Raw genomic sequence first — 20,756 nt, 5'->3', positions numbered from 1 at the left:
TTTTGTTTAAAAAACAAAAAAACTTTTGTCCAAATTGTGTACCTACCCTTGAAGATTCATCCAGCTTAAACACTTTCTTCAGGTGTTCTTTATAATACTTCCCATTTCAAAAGATGGCTTTCTGTTACATTGTTTTATTTATATTTATATACGTATACATATATATATACACACTTTTATTAAACTATTATGGAAACACAGAAATAGAGAAAATAGCTTTAACTCCTGAGTCATATTGAACATCGTGTGAAATCTTGTTTGCATCCATATTTATTTTTTTGGTGGTACTGGAGTTTGAACTCAGGGCCTCATGTTTGCTAAGCACTTTACCATTTGAGCTACTCTGCCAGTTTTGCTAGGATGGGATATTTTTGATACAGGGTCTTGCATACTGTTTTGCCCCGACTGACTTGAACTATGATCCTCCTGATCTCTACCTCCTGAGTAGCTAAGGAGTAGCTCTTAGAGGTAAGAGCCACTGGTACCTGGTTCCATATTTTACTTTTTGAAGTAATATTTAAGAATATAAATTCTCTTACTAGTGAGGACTTAGGAAAAATGCCTTGCTAATTTCCATTCTACATTTTTATTTCCCTAATTTTCTCAAAGAAGTTTTTTTGTACTTGATTTGTGAGAATCAAGATTCATACAAGGTTCACACAGCTTATTTGACCTTTATACCTGAGGTTTACATATTTTCAGGTTGTAAATACATTAGTGAAATCAAGTGATTTTTTTCTTTTTCATATTCTCAATTTGACAGTTACTTAATGTATTTGTCAACTTGTTCTAAATCTCAGATTTCTAGGTAGACTTAAGTTTAGGTTTTGGGGGGGTTTTTTTAGGCATGATTTTTCGTAGGTGATGGTACTATTTTTTATTACAGTAATTATTATGAGGCATATGTCTTGTTCAGTGTTTAGGATGATGACACATTCTAAATCACAGAAAATAACATCTATTTAGAAATACTGCTTTTGGGGCAGTGTTTGATACTTTATTTTTGACATTTCACATGTACCTTTGACATTATTAGAACTACTTTTTGTTTTAACAATTTCTAAAGCAGGTCATCTTGATTTCCGTGTAAATTTGACCTGCTTTTCTTAGGTGATATGTAAAGCATCAGAAACTAGCACTGACATTGTCTTAGTGTATAGATCTTCTCTATGCAGTATTTTTTTTTCCTCAAAGTGATTTCACTAAGCAGTATTTTGTTTCTCAAATTGAGAAAATAGAATGAATGCCTTCTAATGTGAAGGACTTGTAGAGGTTCAGCCACTTACCAGTGCACATGGGGTGGGGACCATGCCTTCAACACAGACCTTTGAGGAATATTCAAGATCCAATCTGTGGCACTAAGTGAGTTGTCCAATAACCTAGAGAAATGCATGATTCAGTTTATGCTCCCAGAAAAATAACAGATTACTAGATGTCAATAGTGATTAATAGAGACTTTGAAGATAAAGTCTTTGATGATCTGCCCAAACTGGATTTAGGTTTACCCTTTGTCATATGGATCAGAAAAGGCATTATTACATAAATCAATTTGTTGGCAAATTTGCAAAAAAAAAAAAAAAAAAAGACACCATAATGTGCTGAAGAGAAAAAAGTTTTCTTTAGGTGTTCAGTAGTGTATACCACCAATGCTTAATGATTATATTTATTAAAAACAGGTCATGGTTTATGTCTAAGAATATGTCATAAGTATCTTAAGTCATCTCCATTTACTCACATTTTTGTGAACCACTTACAGTTTTACGGTTTTTTGTTTTTGTAATTGATTTAAAAGGTAGCTGCAGCCTCCATGTACAAAGGAACAATTTGGAGAAGTAGTGTCAGTGGGAAGTTGTACTTACTAGTAATTTTGTTGGTAAATACCTTTCAGCATTACAAAAAACTTGAGGAAGACCCTTTTTTATTGTTTTTCTATTAAAGTGAGCGTTGTGTATTAATGAAGCATTTATTAAAAGTCTGTCCAGATATGAATTGATTTCGTGATCTGAATTCACGTTTTATAAAACAATTCAAATTAAAAATCTGTTATATATTGAATATTTAGTAGCTAAGATAGAGTCCATGTTCCCTTTGGACTTCCTGTCTAGAATTTAGTGTCTACTACAAACTTAAGAAGTAACTAATTATATAAGACTGAAAATGTGATTAGTGTCATGTGGTGGTGTAGTACTTTAATGCCATCTATTGTAATTAAATGCTTTCCCTACCCCCAAATTAGTTTTTATGGCAGATACTTGGAAAAATTGGATCAGGTGACTAAGAAAAATTTGTTTTCTCAATGATATAAATATAATATATTAATATGCATTTTTGGTTCTTTACACAAGCTTTCTGTAAAACTTTTGGATCATGCACCAGTAATTATGGAAACCATCACAGGACATAACAAAGTTATTTGTGGTGCTTTATTTTTCTCACATAGTTAGTAATCTGCCTACAGAAAAAATTAGTATCATTTAGATTGAGAAAAAATAACACTGCCATTTCTTTTGGTAAGAAACAGTCATAACCTCAAAAAATGTCTTTTCTTTCAAATTGACCTCCAGATTACACTGGGTCTTTGTCATAGAAAAGTTTTTATGATGTATTTTCCATGTTGGCAAATTCTGATTGTTCATTAAAGAAATAATACTGGGGTGTTTCAAGCCTTAGTGACACAAAGGTTGAAGACAGAATTTACATTCCAAGCAGTATAGTGTGCACCTAACTCCTAAATACATTTTCTTCAAATAGTCAATTCAATATTATCTAACCAGTTGCTAGATAAATTCTGTTGCTTGTTAGAAGAAAAGATTGTCTGTCCCTAAGATCTAACCATTCAGGGTAAAGTCATTAAACATATCCAAATTCTAACTTTTCCTTTGTTATATGACACCAACATTTGTAGTTATGTAAGAGGCAGCAGATTGACATTTTGTAGAAAAAAAAATTAGTGACACATGTGAATTCCCCCTCCCAATTTTATTGTTGTCAATATGGAGGTTATTATAGCCGAGTTGAAAAAGTGTTTATTTCTATCCCTTTGTCTTGCCCACATTCTTGTTCTCCACAGCGAAATACATAATAGCAGCCTAAATTTAAAAGATGAGCTCTTATATATGTGTAGCGGGGTATTACTTATTTTTTAATGTCTCCCTGTAACCCACCCTGACCATTAAAAGATAATAAAATCATCTCCGTTTAAATTAAAATTCCCATTGTAGAGGGGAAAGGGAGGGGTGTTACAGATGAAAAAGTTAAAAAACAAAAGCCCTGCTGCTTAACTTTTGGCTTGCTCATGTTTGGGAGCAATTGAGAGAATAGATGCCACTATAGCAACAAACTAGTGACCTACATCTGCTTTTGCATGGATTTTACCTTTATAAATTTTTGGAAAAATTAGAATATTTTGTGTCATGTGAAAATACATGAAATTCACATTTTGTTCACAAAGTAAAATTTATTAGATTTACATTCATGCTTATTTATTTTAGTATCATCTATGGTTGCTTTCATGCTGTGGAGGCATAGTTGAGTAATTGCAACAAAGACCAACCTGGCATGCAAAGCCTAAAATGTTTATACTAGCTGGTCATTTATGAAAAATGTTTGTTGACACCTGCACAGGACTGTGATTTACCACAATAAGAATTAATACACATCATTAAGAGACCTCTCAAAATTATCCAGAGGTTCTTTAACTTCTGATTTTATTTATTTGGACCACAGATAAAAGCAAAGGTGTCAGTAAAGGAGTCCAATACTTTACTCTTGAGAAACAGTCTTAAGTCTACTATTCTCTTCCTCCTCTTCCTTCCTTTTTTTTTTTCAAGTACGAAATCTCCCCATTCATATATCTTACAAATTTGTTTTAGAAAGCTAATTAAATACAGATAAAGAGATGGAAAAAAATTGGTTGTACTCTAATGAAAGACTATGGGTTTGATGTCCTTTCACTCTTACCATTACTATATAAGCATTATCTTAATTGCATACCTAAATGTTTAGAGTTGTTACACAGTAGTGTGTTTTATATAACTTTTATGTGGAACTGTTCAATCTTCCCCTCTTAGAGTAAATATAGCTTATAGTGACTTTTACCAATGAAAGCCACTAGGTTGTCTGTTCCCTCAGGGGTACCTTCCTGAGTGTCTGGATCACATACAGCCATCTGTGGTTGTTCCATAGTGAGATGTGAGTTCTGTGTCAACCTAAATATACTCTCTCACTCTATAGCATTTAAAACCAGATACTGTTCCTAAATTAGTTACTCTCAGAATCTGTTCTCTTAAAAAGCTCCTTGAGAAGCTGATGGTATACTTGTCATCAAAATGAGACAGTGCCAGCTAGGTGCTGGTGGCTCACACCTGTATTCCTAGCTACTCAAGGAGGCATAGAGCAGGAGGAAGCCAGCCTGGGCAAGCAGTTCAGGAGACCCTCCCCATCTCAAAAAAAAAACCCTTCACAAGGAAGGGCTGGTGGAGTGGCTGAAAGTGAAGGCCCTGAATTCAAATCCCACTACTGCATTTAAAAAAAAAGTTTCTTCACAGTACAGCTCCTAGTTCCAGTAGTTTCTTGGTTTTATCCTTTCCTCACATTGACTACCTTCTTGATTATCAGTTCTTGAGGGAACTTTCTGTTGTCTCTGTATTCAGTTTCTCTTTGGAGGGATGATGTTGAGGTCAGTGGCTGAAGCTGACTTACTGGTACCTGAATTTGTATAGCTTCAAAATCCTACCCAGTACTCTTAGGATTTCATTTTAGCTATTACAGATATAGCAGTAACCAAGGGATTGAATTTTTTGCGTTTTTCTTGTTAGTTCGCATTTCCTTAAGTATCTAGTGAGCCAGTTCCCAGAGAGTTTGATTCCTCTGTAAATTCGGTTGGTAACTTTTACTTTCAGAAACTGAGTACAGAATAGCTACTGCACTGTATCATGGGCTACATGGCTACCCAAGATTCAAAAGTTCCTCATCCCCTACCCTTTCATCCTTTTCCCATATCGCATGTTTTTGGGAACCAGAGCCCGTACTGGCAGAACTCTCTCTGACACCTAAGTAGGCTGGTGGGGGGGGGGGCGCGGCCCACATATATTATTTTCTTATTTACATGATCTCATGTGTATGGGAGTATTTCCACACACACCATGCAGTCTGCTCTAAGGAGGAATCTCCAGTGGTCACCACTGTATGTATTCTAACTCAGTTTGGACACTATCGGAGGATATAGCTTCAGATCACCCAAGTTGAGGGCTCAGTACCATAAGAATACCCCTGATATTAGTAGCAAGTACTAGTTTATCACTTACATTTGACCAGCCAGCTGTAAATCAGAGGTGTTTCCATGATCCTCTCCTTTTGCTTTATTAATTTGGCAGAAAAGCCTACAGAACTCAGGTATTACCAAGGATTCAAATGAACCTAACGGGGAGACCTACTAACCATCCTGGGGCTATCTAAGAGCCACCATCATCTGATTAGCATACAAAGGACACTTATCTCCTGAGTTTCCAGAAGATTTAACTAGGGAACTGGATAAGACCAAATATGTATTTCACAATACAGTCATGCACTGAATAAGGAACATGAGCCACAGGCCATATGTACAGTGGTGGTTCCATAAAGTTATAAGGAGCTGAAAAATCACTGTGAATTTCTCACTTAGTGAAGTCTGTAGCCAACCACCTTAAGTGTATGTATTTACTATTTCTTGTAATCATCATTTTAGAGTGTACTCCTTTTACTTACAGGAAAAGAAAAAAGTTTACTGTACAATACCCTCGGGTCCTATAGGAAGTATTCTAGAGGAAGGCATGTAAGTTATCATAGGAGATGACAACTTCATGAATGTTATTACCCCTGAGGACACTCCAGTAGGACAAAGATACAGAGTTGAAAGACAGTGATACTGATGATCTTGACCCTTTGTAGGCCTAGGGTAATGTTTGTGTTTGAGTCTTAGGTTTTAATAGAAAAGTTTAAAAAGTAAATAACTTGAAAGTTAAAGAAAGTGTATAAAATAAGGATATAAAGAAATTATTTTTGTATAGCTGTACAACATGTTTTTGTTAATAATATTTTTCTTTCTCTTTTTTCTTTTGGTACTGGGGTTTTGAACCCAGGGCCTCATGCAGGCACTCCATCACTTAAGCCACTCCACCAGCAAGTTAAATAATTTTTAAAGTTTGTACAGTAAAAACTCACAACTTATAGTAAGCTAACAGTAATTTGTTATTGAAGAAAAAATTAATGACTTTAGTGTAGCTTAATTATATAGTTTTTTTAACATTTCTTTTATTTTTTAACTTATTATATTGTACTGGGGATGTATTGTGACATTTACAAAATTGCTTATAATACTATATCTTAGTTAAATTCAACCTTTTATTATTCTCCTTTACCCCCCCTTCCACATTCTTAGAATAGTTTCAACAGGTCTTTTTTCCATTTTCATACATGAGTACATAATATTTCCGCTATATTCATCCTTCTACACCCTTTCCTTATATCCTCCCCCCTCCCACTGGTACCAACCCCCAGGCAGGACCTTTATGGTAGCATTAAGTAAAGTCCCAGGCCTTCACGGTCACTTACTACTCATTTACCCAGTGTGTCATAGGCCTCAAACTCCCTTTGTGGTAAATACCCTATATAAATACACCTTTTTTGTATGTGTGTGGTATTGGGATTTGACCTCAGGGCCTCATGCTTGGTAGGCAGGCACTCTACTACTTGAGCCATTCTACTAGCCCTTTTTTGTGTTGGGTATATTTGAGACAGGGTTTCTTGAACTATTTGCCAGGGCTGGCTTTGAACTGCAATCCCCCAATCTCTGCCTCCTAAGATTACAGATGTGGGCCATTGGCATCTGGCCCAATTTTTTTTTTTTTGTACCATAGTTCATTGTACCTTTTCTATATTTTTGTTATGTTTAGGTATACCAATACTTACCATTGTGTTACATTTGCCTTCAGTATTCAGTACAGTAATGTCTGTACAGGTTTATAGCATTGGGATAGGCATTAGACTATATCATTTAGGCTTGTGGAATTATACTCTTGATTTTGCAAAAAGATGAAATCACCCAGCAATGCATTTCTCAATACCCATCCCTTTTGTTAAGTGATGTATAACTATATTTCAGTTTTCCTTTATTCCTAAAGAATATCTTTGCCAGGTATAAAATTCTGGATTTGCATTTTTTCTTCTTTCAGCATGTTAATTGGATGGACCCCAATGTTTCTGGTGTTGAGGTAGCTGCTGCTGTTTGCTTTTGTGTAATATGTTGGTTTGTCTCTGACTACTTTCAAGATTTTCTAATTATCTTGGTTTTTAGTGTTACTTTTTTTTCAAATATTTTTCTACTCTCTCTTTTTTTCCTTATAGAACTCCAGTTACATGTAAGTTACATTGTTTTTGTTTGTTTGGTGCTACTGGGGTTTGAACTCAGGGCCTTGCACTTGCTAGGCAGGTATTCTGCCTCCTGAGCAACACCTCCAGTTCTTTTTGTTTCAGTTACTTTTTTCTAAGAATTTTTTGCTTGGATTGTATCCTCCTGCCTGTGCCTCCCAGGTAGGTGGGATCACAGGCACTCCACTATTTTCTGTTTATTGGTTGAGACCTGCTAACATTTTTTTTGCCCAGGCTGTCTTCATACCCCAACGCTATCGCCTCCCAAGTACCTGGAGTTACAAGCATGAGCTCACCACATGGCAGCTTATTTATATCTTTTGATACTGTCCTATGGGTCACTGAATCTGTGCGTTTTTTATTTATATTTTTTTTATTTTTGCAGTACTGAGGACCAAACCCAGGACCTCATGCATGCTGGGCAAGCGTTCTACCACTCTGTCTCCAGCCCCTGTTTCTTTTTTTTCCTCCTCCTTTTTCCCTCCCTTCTCTGTTCTCTAGATAAGAAATAGCTACTGATCTATTTTCAAATTTACTGACCCCTCCCCTTTTTTAAAATCTATAATCTGCTGGTAAGTGCATCCAAACATTTTTTAAAGATTTTCTTTTTCAGGTTTAGAATTTCCATTTGGTTCTTTTGATAATTTCCCTTAACTCTGCTGAAATTTTATATTTACTTATTCATAGAAGCATTTTTTCTTTTCATCTTTGAGCACAGTTATAATAATTACTTAAGTTGTGTCACTTGTAACCTGGTTATCTTGAGATTGGTTTTGATTGATTTTTCCCTTTAGTTTAGGTTATATTTTCTAGTTTCCTCGTAGGTCTAGTAATAAGAATTTTAGACTTTATGGTTTATACTTGAGGATAATGTAGATTTTATTATGTTTGTGTGGAGAAAGTTGGGTTTTGTTTTGCTTTAATGGGACTCAAAACTCTAAATTCCTGTGACTTCTGTGGCGCTCAGCATTAGAAATTTCTGCTTAATTTTTTGTAGCCTTAATTGGGCTGCTTGGAGTCTATCTCAGATCTGTAGTTCAGGGGTCATCTCCAGAACTGATTACAGTTTATGGAATTGTGTTCTTTCTGGGATTTTCCCCCTTGCTTTCCAGCAGCTTTGGTTGCCTCAAACTCTTGTCCTTTAGTTCTTCAAGCCAGTAATATGAGTAGACTTGCTTCAAGAATTTTAGGGCCCATTTCTATAAGCAGACCTGTCTTCAGGCCAAAAAAATTCCATTAAAAGAACTTTTCTGTGCCAGACTGTTCTTTTACATGTAGACTATCTTCCAGTTTCTGTTTTTAGTTGTTTTCCATTGCCTGCAAATACTTGGGGTTTTTTATGTCCAGAGTTTATAATTAGTAAAAGGGTTTGGTTTGATGAGAGCTACTTTCCTATTGCTAGGAAACATGAGGCTCATGTAAACTCTTTGAGAACAGTTCTCTGTAAGATCTTACACATTGAAGATGCCAAGTGAATGCTTACTGAATTTATGGATGAATGAAATATTTGTAAGAATTACTAATGAACCATCTTTTCTACCAAGTTACAGAGATAAAAGAAGAGCTTATTTGCTATCTAGATACCTACTTTTATGTAATACCAGTTCAGATCTTTTGCCTAATTTTTTATTTAAAGAGTTCTTTGTGTACTCTGGATACAAGTCCTATATTAGATACGTGATTTGTAAGTACTTTTTCCTCTAGGCTCTTGTTTATCTCTTCACTTTCTTGTCTTTTGTAGAGCATATTTCTAATTTCGATGAAGTTCAGTTTATCAACTTTTATAGACTCTGCTTTTGATGTTAATCTAAAAACCGTAAAACAAAGTCATACGGGTTTTCTGTGTTTTCTAGAAGTTTCGTAATTGTAGCTTTTACATTAGGTACATCCTCCATTTTGAGGTAATTTTTTTTTTTTGATATACTGAGTATTATGATTTATCCACATAGTTAACTGTTTTTGTTTATCTTAATAGCTCAAATTGGCCTGGAACCTGCTATGTAGCCTAGCCTGGCCTAGAATTCTCCATTCTTTTGCCTTAGCCTCCTTAATGTTGGGATTATAGGTATGCACACCATTCCCAGACCTTGAGTTAATTTTTATATATTAAGGTATAAAGTATGTGTTGAGGTTTCTGTTTTGTTTTGCATGTGGACATCTGATTGTCCCAACACAGTTTGATGAACAGAGTGTATGAATAGTTATTTTTTTTAATATCTGACTTTTGAATGACTGTGTGTCTGCCACTATTTTAAGTGTTTTGTTATGTAATTCAGTGTTCACAGCAAGACCATATGGCAGGTGCTGTTCTCATATGAGAAAGTTGAAAAAAACCGATTTAGGTTATATATTCAGAGTTACAGAACTACTAGGTGTCTGAACTATAATTTAAGTGCAATTGTCTCTTTGGAAGTCACATTAAGGAGTTTTTATCTTCAGGGAAGGATTAAGATATGGGACTCATGATCAGAATGCATTCAGAAAGATGACTATATTTTGGAGATTTATTGTAGGATGGAAAAATGGGAAAGAGAATTGCAGTGGTTTAGGTAAGAGGTGATGATGTTCTCAACAACTAAAACAGCCGGAAAATGGATAGATTTAAATGAGGTAAGATTAATTTCACAGGACTTGGTAAATGATTGGATACTGAGTAGAAGAAAGGAAAGATTAAAAAGGAGGGGATGAAGAGTAACATTGAAATTTTCTGTGTTATATCCAGGGAATGGAAAGAAGAAGATAATCAGGAATTTTGATTCATAAATACAAGTTTGGGGGGAGGAGGGAAGGTGTTCCTAAACATATACATAGTTCTCAAAACATTGAGAGTAGGTGTGATTGCTGAGGGTACAGGATAGTGAAGAGAGTACTTCAGACAGAATTACTGGGGAACACTAACATTTAAGGGGTGAGGACCCAAATAGGAGTCTGAAGAAGCCTAAGAAGTAATTAGAGACCTCAGAAAGTAGAAATTATTCTCATAAGAGACAAAGTAGGAACAGAGAACAGTATTATAGGATGAGGGAGTGCTTTCACTTAACAAACTAAAGTTTCAGAGGGAGAGAATTTGACTAGGGAAAATAATTGGGTTTTTTCCAAGTTGAATTTGAAAGCTATAAATTTGTGGTGGCTTTACTTTTGTATGTTTTTTCACCTATCATTCTTACTGTAAAAGGTAAAAGACTACCAACTCAGCACATTGTCGCTTAAGAGATGAAGAACATTTCAAACTTTAGGAATGAAAAGACAGAAATATGCTTTGGTTTAGTTCGAAAAGAAGGAAAAGTATTATTCTTGAGGAAATCTCACTCTGAAAACTATATTCTCACTACACAATAAATGTTTTTGGTTACAATTGAATCACCATTTCATTGTATTTTACCACTTCAGTATTTATAGTGAAATTTTTGTCATTGGTGTAAAGTTTACAAATAAGAAATACTGAGAAATTTTGATGACTCTTAACAGAAAGGATTAAGTAACACAAAGCAACCTTACATTTAGAAACAACATAAAAAGATGATTATATTTTTGTGTTTAAGCTTGCTTTTTCTTTTGCTTAAGAACTTGTATTTAGTTTTCTGTTGGCACACAGTAATTCAAGAAGCTTTGAACCTATGTTTTTCCACAAGTTTTAATGTAGGTTGTTCTTGGTGTACTTTATTTGGGAAAACCTGTCTTCATAAATCTATTCTTGCTCAATTCATACCATGCTAATATTAGTAATAGCAGCAATATAACACAGTTGATACTCAGTTTGAAATTTTCTTTCCACTAATTTTTGTTTTTGTTATTCAACAGGTTTGATCTGTGGATGAAATGAATCATGATTTTCAAGCTCTTGCATTAGAATCTCGGGGAATGGGAGAGGTAAATACTTTGCTATGAACTTACATCTCATGTTAATTCTTTGAGACATTCAGACTTATTTTTTTAATTATAAATCTTGAAAATAGTTATGTCTTCAAAACTATATATATTTAATCTCAGGTTAAACAGTTGTATAGTTTTTCTTAAAAAACCTATAGCAGTAATTTTTAGTAATTATTTGTGTCTAGATGGTTTGATTGTGTCTAGATAATGTCTTACATTTTGGCAATGAACCATGTATAATTAGCTTTTCTCAGAAGAAAACGTTTAATTCTTGTTATGCCATTTTATATATGTATGCTGTGTTTGCTTTAGCTACACTTGATTATTTACTAATCTCCCCAAAATCTGTTGTTCATACAAAGATATTTGCTTAGTAAACTTCTAATCCTCTACAAGACTCTACTGAAAAGACTCATTATCTATTGTCCCATTGCTATCTGCAATAGAATTATTTCCTCATCTAGCTTCTTTAGTTCTTTATACATACTTTTATTGCATTTATGACTATAGCTTTATATTTTCTCCTAAAAATTGCTAACTTCGAATGCCTAGCATAGTAGGTATTTTTTAAATAAACTTCGTCATTCTTGTTAAATTATGATTTTCTTTGGGACACCCATTTTAATTTCAGTAGTCCATATTTTAAGGCGTCTAAAATACTTATTTTTCCATATCCCTAATGAATTGTCTTTTAGAAAACTTTAATTATGAAAACTCTTGTGGTCATGTCTTTATTTTGTTATGTTCTTTGTAGTCCACATAGTGTGAACTTTAATAATAAAAAATAATAGTAAACAGACCTAAGATGTATAATTAATTGCTTGCTCCTGGAGATTATTTTACTTTGGTAGATTAGAGACCTTCATGAGACTCACTCCATCCAATGCTGTGCTCTTCAGATGCAGAAAAAGAGTCCAGTCACTTCTTTGGGCCACAAGAGGGCACCCTGCAGCTAGCTAACCCTCCCCTTCTTCAGAACAGCGTTTTCCAAAGAGTTTGTCATTTTCAGAGGACTGATTTAAGGGTGAGTTAAGGTGCTTAAGCTTAAGTATTGCCAAAATAAACTTGTTAGTCCAGTGCAAAGATAAAATTCTGGGCCCTAAGGAAAAACATTGAGAGAGGGAATAATTTTTTTTGTTTAAAAAGAGGCAGTTAAAGGACTTTTGTTTTTTTCTCTGCCACTTGTTTTCTTTGCTCTTTAGAAAGCAGAATAATAGACTGGAGGCACGGCTCAAGTGGTAGAGCGCCTACTTTGCAAGCATGAAGCCCTGAGTTCAAACCCTAGTCACCCCTCCTCCCCCCCCCCAAAAAAAAAAAAAGAGAAAGCAGAATAATATGTTTTAAAAGCAGGTTGGGAGCCAGGCATGGTGGTACATGCTTGTAATCCTAGCACTCAGGAAGCTGAGGCAGGAAAATTGTGAGTTGTAGTCCATTGTGGGCTACATAGTGAGTTCAGGCCAGCCTTAAGCCACATAATAAGACACTGTCACGAGAAAAGTCTGTGACAGAATTGAACTACTAGATTCTTTTAAGAGCAAGTAGAGTCACACCCTACACTAATTTTAGTTAGACTCCTATCCTTTACTTACCATATGTTATTGTGTATTTACAAATGGATTCTTTTTTCCCCCTCTGTAAGTAATATGTGATAAATCTAAAAATATATCTTTGCTATTCAAAAATGTCATGGTCAGAAGCAATGGTTGAGTTATTTGGGGGTGGAAGAAGATTTTAGGAAAAGAGGAGTTGGGTTGAATAAAACGTAAAGTGAGTTAAGCTTAAATCCAGACTTTCCTAACAGACATTATCAGATGTGCAGAACAAAAGTAACGAGGGCTTAGACCTGGTGGATAACATCAGTTCATGTATCTGACTTTCATCCAGTGAGAATGTATTTTTAAGTAAGCTGTTTTTGCTAAGTTTTTTTTCTTAACAGTTTTTGATTAATATTGTGACCCTAAGAGATAGCTAAGAAACCTTCTCAGATTTCTGTCTCTGGGTTCTCTCCCACAAGCCTTTCTATCTTTCCTCATCTCACAGGCAGCAGGGAACCTTCTGGGATTTCCTACTTTGCCCCTCTCTCTCTCACCAGTCTTCTCCTCCTTTCCTGACAGGTGAGGTGCTTTGTTTTTGTTTTATCCCAGAATTCAGTTCATTCAGTGGAATAAATTAAAACAGCCTTCTTCAGTTTCTGGCTCTTGAGTTTTCTAAAATTGCTTATTGGTTGTTTTTTTTTTTAACAATGCAGAATTTTTTTTTTTAATGGATTGCCCTATCCTTTAAAGTTTTACTACTATAAGTATTGTAAATCTCAAATATAGGAAGAAACACTGAATATACATACAAGACTCATTTAAAATGCTTTTTGTAGATCATGATGGCTTTATTTACATGTCATCACAAGGGCAGTCTCTCAGTTCTTAAACCAGAAATAGAAATAGTTCTGTATTTATCTATTCCTAAACTTGCCCCTTGTATTTTTTCCCTAATAGCATGTTTTCATCAAAGACCTACTGGTTTGCATTGTATCATCTGGCTTAAAAAGAGGAAACATAGTCCTTCGGAGATATTTAGCTTCATTAGTATATGTAGTGTTTTAGTCATATACATTGCAGATGCACTTGCCTATTCTTCTTCTCCAGGTTATTAGGGTATGTATAGCTGCATTCTTGTTTATTTGTAAAATAATGGGGAGAAGGATCCTGTGTGAAATTCCTTAGAGAACCCAAAATTTAACTTTAAATCACTGAGTTAGTGTTTTTTTATTCTGAGAATAGTTTCATAGCTTAGTGTAAAGGAGAGATCAGTCTCTCCTTTCCTGATCCAATAATATTTAAAGAAAGTATTAAAGTTTATGTACCCAGATGCCAGATAGTGTGCTGAAGTGGAAAATGTACTGGATAGAGGAATAAGAAGACGTCTGTTTTCTCTCTGGTGCTATGACCTTGAGGAAGACTGACTTCTTTGAAAATAGAAATAAGACTGAGATGTTGTATGAATTGTATACTTCTTAGAAATACTCTTTAATCTCAGTTACAGATAGCTGGAATGAAAATGAGCTATTTTAGATAGTGTTTCAGTAGCTGACTGTAATTTTTCTACATAATTCCTGTCTCAGCAATTCTGTGTTTAAAAGTTTATCTGCTACAATGGGGAAAATACCACAATAATATCCTAAACTTTAAACTTTTTTTATTTTACTGTGTAGAGGTCTTTATACTGGAAATTTTCAGAAATATTGATGAATGAGACTAATTTTAAAAACAAACAAACCCATCTTCTGTGGTAGTTAAATGTAAAGAGAAAGGCTTACAATTATATAGCTATGGATTCAAATTCCCGTGTTTATAACATTGGACAGGTTAACCTCTAGCTCTTGTTTCGTTTTGCAGGATGTGACTATATTAGGCATCTGTCTTTCCTAAGTAATAGGGTTTCATCATCTCCCAAGGATACTTATCAGACTGATTCAAGAAAAAAAAGGCAAATAGCTATAGATAAAATCCTGGTGATGAGTCTTACAACTCAAAATAGGCAGTTAAATGTTCCAAATCAGTGTGTTAACTTGTGTTTTATTGTATTAAAGCCTTCATACTTGGAGATACAATAGACTCCAATATTTATATGATTGCTATGTGCTAGATGATGTGCCAAGCTGTATGTTTTTGTTTTCGTTCTAGGCTTAACTTATGACAGGAGCTTTATTATTATCTTAACCTTTAGAGGTGAGGAAATAAGCTGATCTATAAATTGGCTGGCCTGAGGCCACATAGTATTACTCCAACAGCAGTTTGAACTCATGAGCGTCTTGACTATTTATAATACTACTTCCCATTGGAAATAACTGCATTTAATGTTTGCTGTCTGATATTAAGGGGTATTAGGAATGGAGATGTGGGGAGGTGGTTACAAGTTGAAAAATTAAAGTATTAGTATATCTTATTTGCAGAAATGCTTAAAGTCTGGGAAACTATCATTCTAGGGTTCTAAGGAATTCTTGTGTGTTTTATTTTCTGCACAACTACGTTTTTAATATCTGTATCTTTTATGAATTTGTGTTATAAGTAGAGTGACCCTACATCCAGTTATGTATCTGTTGTTAGGGCATAATTATTAACAGCATCCCTTTTGTTGACAGTGTCCCAATTTGGATGATAAAATATATGAACTCCTTAATCATTGTATGGAATTTAGCTTTTAAATCCTTTGAAGTCTTTGGATTATGTTAATATGGCTGGTTTGGAATTTTATGTAACAGTTTGTAATGAGAAAAATCTAAGATGAATGTACTTCTTATAAATGCTGGAGTACGAATTTGTTTACTTTTGAAGCAGTATGCTAGGGTGCTGCTGATTTCTTTGGAAATGGAGAAGGCAAGCCATAAATTCTTTCTGAAGGAAAGAACATTATATATGTCTACTTAGGATAGAAGGGCAGGTTGACAAGAAATACCAAGTGTACTGACCTTGGCTTAGACTCTCTGTGAGTTAGGGAACTATATGGTATTGGATAATATGTTTTGTAGATATTTAAAGTTTCTTAGCCGTGTTTTCTGTAATATGCATCCTTATTTCTACAATGGAAAAAAGAGTCTCTAGGGACAAATCTGATTTTTTTTCTGTTGCAATCAATTCATTGTGTAAACTTCAAAAAAAAAACTTTTTAACTCTTTGTTTTCTGAATTGTAGCCTTCTTTTATATTTAGTCCATGTTAAACTATCCTTGGTCACAAGCTAGTAAAAGTATTTGAGTCAGTAAATTGCCACAGAAAGTGGTTTATAGAATATTCCTATGAAGGCCTTTGTTAGAAATGTTAATTTTGACTGCTACTTATTTTCCTGTGCATGATAACTTACTGATAAGTGTTTGGCATAGTTTTTTCTCCTACTTACGTAGTTTGCATTTTAAAGCAGTAGCCTGTGAAGGCATTCGCAGAAATTATCTCAAAAGATTTGGATCACCTCACAGGGGTCCTTTTATTTCTGCTACCTTGGAAGATGAGTACTCCAGCACCTTCATTGCCTGTGATTAATGCTTCTATTCCTTGTTAACAACTTTTTTTTATACTCTTATTTTGGTGTTTTGTTGTTGATACTGAAACATTCTTCTTCATGAGGTATGGGACAAAACATTTATTTAAGGGATGATTTTCATCTGCCAGAAATGCCTTGTACAGTATTTTGAAGGGATTAATGTATGTTTTTTTTAATGAATAAATGTTCAATTATTTAAATATATTAAATATGCTTTAATGTTAGTATTATCTGCTTTATATTTTGTTTGACTATTTACATGAATCTTTTATAGTGAGATTTTAAAACTGAAGGAGTAGAGGTATTTATAGCTTACTGGGATCTTTGTTAGAGTAAATTATTTAAATGTTTATATGTATTGTATAAATGTTTATACAGGGCATTTACAACCTAACCTGCAAAATCATTTTTAATAAATGGAAGTTTGTTTCTTTAAAATTACAAGTGTTTATGTAGTGAAAGATTAGAAATATGCCCAAATTTAGATTTTTCCCTTCCCTTCAAAATTTGTTTCTGGTTTCCTCACTTCACTCCACTCTTGTTTTGGTCAGTGATACTGTCATTTACCTTGTTGCCTAAGCTATTAAGGTTTTCTCCTTTTATCAGCCTTTCCTACCATTTGTATTTAGGTCCTGCTGACTCCAAAATGTTTCTCAAATCCATTGTATTTCTCAGTTCTTTCTGTTAGTACTCTTTCAGTTATTGCTATCATGACTTTTTTTTTGTTTCAGTTTTCTTAAACTGGTCTCCTTGCCTTTAGTCTTTCTGACTTCTATGTGTTATTATAACCTTAGTTGTTTTCCAAAATATAATAGGTTTTTAAGGGTCCTCATAGTTGACCTGGTTAGCTTTGCCGGCATCGATTTTTGGTCTCTTTTGTTCTAGTAGCTTATACTCCGTTGTACACACTGCATTTCTTTCAAGTTTTGCCTTTATTCATGTTTTACAATATCTTCCTCATCTTGCACTCCTACTTTCAACCTCCAGCACCTCACACTATATTATTTCTCAGACTCCAATCCAGGTGCTACTAAGTTACACTTTATTATAGTCTATATGTTTGTGAGCTCCCCAAAGATGAGGTCACTATGCCTTTAAGGAGGTATTCACAGGTAATTTAGTGTGATAAATGTAGTAATAGACGTATACACAAGTTTGATTTTGAGCACTGGCTGACTGGGCACCTAATTATGAGCTGAGAATGATAAGTGTCTTATGAATGTCAAATGTATGATTCAAAAAACCGTCTGTTCAAACAAATGTATCCCAAGTCTACCTTCTCTGAGTGTGAGGGACAGTAGAGAGGAGAAACCTCAGTAGATATTTAAAAAGTTAGGAATTGCCCAAACAGTACATTTTGAGTATCCGGTGAATGGTTATATCAACAGCCTTTACAGGCTGTATATGTTACCATGTAGGATAGAGCACAGGATTGTTAGCTCAAAGGTATTTACAGAGATTTTTTTTTTTCTCCTGTGTGTTTTTATCAGCATGTGTTTTTGACTTGGGACAAACAGATTGATAATATTTAGGAGCTGCTAAAGTTGTGTTATTCACATCCTTGAATAACTGAAGTAAGAATAAAAAAATGCTCTGTTGTGGAAGCTGTATAATAGGAGATTGTCAAGGCAATATTTGGAAGTAAAAGAAAAATTTTAATCATTTTTATTTTCTCTTGAGAAAACTTTGAAGAAACTTACATGTGAAGTAAATCACGTAAGAAAAATATTTGAACATTTTCAAAAGAAAATGTAGGCTAAGGTCAGAAGTGGATGTTGATTAATATTTAGATCAAGAATTATTAGAGCCAGTGCATAAACGTAAGTAGGGAGTTATTTACTATTAATGAGCCAACTTAGAAATTAGATCACTCTGAATTTCGATTTTTTTTCTTTTAGTCAAAAACTAATGTGTACATATCGATGATGTTTGCTATTCCTTAAATATTGAATCTTTGCAATTAGAATAAGATTTAAAATGTGAATTGCTTTTCCTCCCAAATAGCTTTTGCCTACCAAAAAATTTTGGGAACCTGATGATTCAACAAAAGATGGACAAAAAGGCATATTTCTTGGGGATGACGAATGGAGAGAGACTGCATGGGGAACTTCTCGTAAGTTACTGGTGTTTGTGTGAGAATTATAAATAGACTCCACTGTTTTTTAGAACCCTGTCTATCTCTACACAATTTGTGGTGAAAACTTGTGGTGTCTTCATTGAGGATTTTTTGTAAGTCATTATGATTCACATTTTCTTAGGGCAGAGTTACTGTTATCGGACAGCACACTTTTACTTAGTACATTTAATTGATTGGAGGAGTTTATCACATTAAATTCAAAGCCCTGAGTTCAAACTCCACTACTGCAAAGGAAAAAAAATTGTTAAGGGAAAAGGAACTTAGCTTGCAAGAGTCACTATATTTTTTTGGTAAATTCAGAAGCACAGTTAATATTCTTAAAGCCAGTTTGCCATTATATTTTTTAAGTAATGTTTCTGATCAGTAAAATTTGAGAGATGTGTAGATAGAATTATCAACATGTATTTTACAAATAAGTTTTGCCTTTTTATTATTGAGTTTAATACAGCTTGCTTAAGCTATGCAAAATGACCAAAGTAATAAAACAATGAATTCTCAGGTGATAATTACCAAATTAGTCTTACATTTTGAGTGCAAATTACCCTGTGCTCTTTTATTCTTCAGGTTATTAAAATATATTAAAAGATTTTAAACAATTTTATAGCTTTAAAATTTGTTACTGTTACACTAAGGTAGTTGCCTAAAAGTTAGGAAGTTGTAGAAAACTTTAGTGATTTTTTTTTTTTTCAGTCAAAATAGATCAGAAACTGTGTTAACATCCAGTAGATAGATATTTCCTTAAAAACTGAAAATATTCCTTGAGTTCAACCAATATGTAGCATGTAATGTGCCAGATTTGGAGATAGATTTGATTCTTGCTCTAAAGACTTGTTTGTTGTTTTTTTTTTTAATTAGAACTAATATATTTTAGACAGACAATTTAAAATACTCTACAAACTGAATGGGATACATGTTCTAAGAGCACATGTGCTTGATAACTTGATGGGTGCACATGTTTTGGAAGTTGAATGGATAATGGCTTCACTGGAGCTAAACAGTTTTTAAGGTATTCACAAGCAAAAGCATCTTATGCACAACCAATGAATAAAAGATTGTTTTCAAGATGGGTGCTAGAAAAAATATCAAATTTATAATATTAGTCAGTTCTTGTATTACTTCTAAACCATTACATTGACAAAATTTTGATGTTAGTCTTTTAACAGAAAACTTGAGAAAATTAGGAACAAATGAGATTTTGTTTGCCTAACGTTTGTTGGATGCCACACGCAAACAAATTTGAATAATGCATTTCTTGTTCTAAAGGAATTGTAATTCTAAGAAAGATTCTCTTTCTATAACTGCAGGAGGCTTAATCATATACCGTACTCCTCAACTAAAGCAGTATACTTTTGATAGTCAATTTGATGATGTTCTCTTAGCACTTCCAGGCCTTGAAACATGCTGGTATCTGTAAGTGCTCTCATTCCACCTTCATTAGCTCACTTTGTAACTTTTACCCTTCCTATTCAGCCTGTCACTTCCTTTGCAATTCACTCAAGACTGGGAAGAATAAATGTCCCACCTTTACTGTTCTCATAGTATGATTGAAGGACTTTTATCGTATTATAATTGTCCTCTTAAATCTGTGTTCTTTTTGAGGAGAGAGACTGTCTTTTTTGATCTTGGATTCTCCATATGTAGCACAAAGTCTGGCATACAAGAGATAATAAAACAATATTTGAGCTATGTAGATGAATGATTGAAGGAAAGTATATAGTGATTAATCTCTTATGGAAACAGGTACTGAAATGGAAATGTTTTAATATGGCTTAACAAAAATAGCAATGATTTCAGAATTACTGCTTTTAATGAAATGATAACTGAATACCCTGGTGGTATTCAGCCTAGGTAATTTAAGGTCTAGACCTAATATTGAGTATTGTACCTGCACACAAATGAGCCATAGGCAACTGGTTGCTTCTTGCTCCCTTTATAAGAATTTCAACACAAATGAGTTGAATGTTGCCTCAAATGTGTTAATTGTATTTGTATTCTTCTAGCTCTCAAATTTTAAATAATTGCCTTTTCATGAAACAAATATAGAAAAGGTGTTTATATCAGGTGGATAATATTACTGATTTTTTTCAAATATCCATTTGTGTTTATAGTGTTACAGCAGTATGTTCTAAAGCTGTCCAATACTGTGATCTTAAGAAATACTAACCATTTGGAAGGAGTTGTTTTTATTTTTCTATTTTTATCACTAAAGGTTTTCATTATGAATTGTTGTGTAATGACTCACCAACAGAAGATGAACTTTTTAATACAATATTTACAAGCCACTCATCTTACAGGTTCATGTTTCT

The 20,756-nt window shown here is 34.0% G+C and overlaps 1 protein-coding gene across 13 annotated transcripts in view; it reads left to right on the top strand.

Moving 5' to 3' along the window:
* The window catches only part of Pum2 (pumilio RNA binding family member 2), an 84,147-nt gene that overhangs the window by 11,152 nt on the left and 52,239 nt on the right, over nt 1–20,756 (top strand). For 11 of the 13 annotated variants that reach the window (XM_074049236.1, XM_074049239.1, XM_020156622.2 and 8 more), the window contains exons 2-3: nt 11,209–11,277; nt 18,318–18,426. In XM_074049236.1, the coding sequence (XP_073905337.1) occupies nt 11,227–11,277; nt 18,318–18,426 (160 nt within the window). In that variant the 5' untranslated portion in view covers nt 11,209–11,226. Of the gene's footprint in view, nt 1–11,208; nt 11,278–12,179; nt 12,305–13,320; nt 13,395–18,317; nt 18,427–20,756 lie in introns of all 13 variants that reach the window. The other 2 variants (XM_074049240.1, XM_074049241.1) reach the window with 2 other exon arrangements.

This window comes from Castor canadensis, chromosome 12 (genome assembly GCF_047511655.1).
Source record: "Castor canadensis chromosome 12, mCasCan1.hap1v2, whole genome shotgun sequence".
Classification (NCBI taxonomy): Eukaryota; Metazoa; Chordata; class Mammalia; order Rodentia; family Castoridae; genus Castor; species Castor canadensis.
The sequence above is the reverse complement of the archived record's forward strand: the minus strand, read 5'-3'. Positions and strand labels throughout refer to the sequence as shown.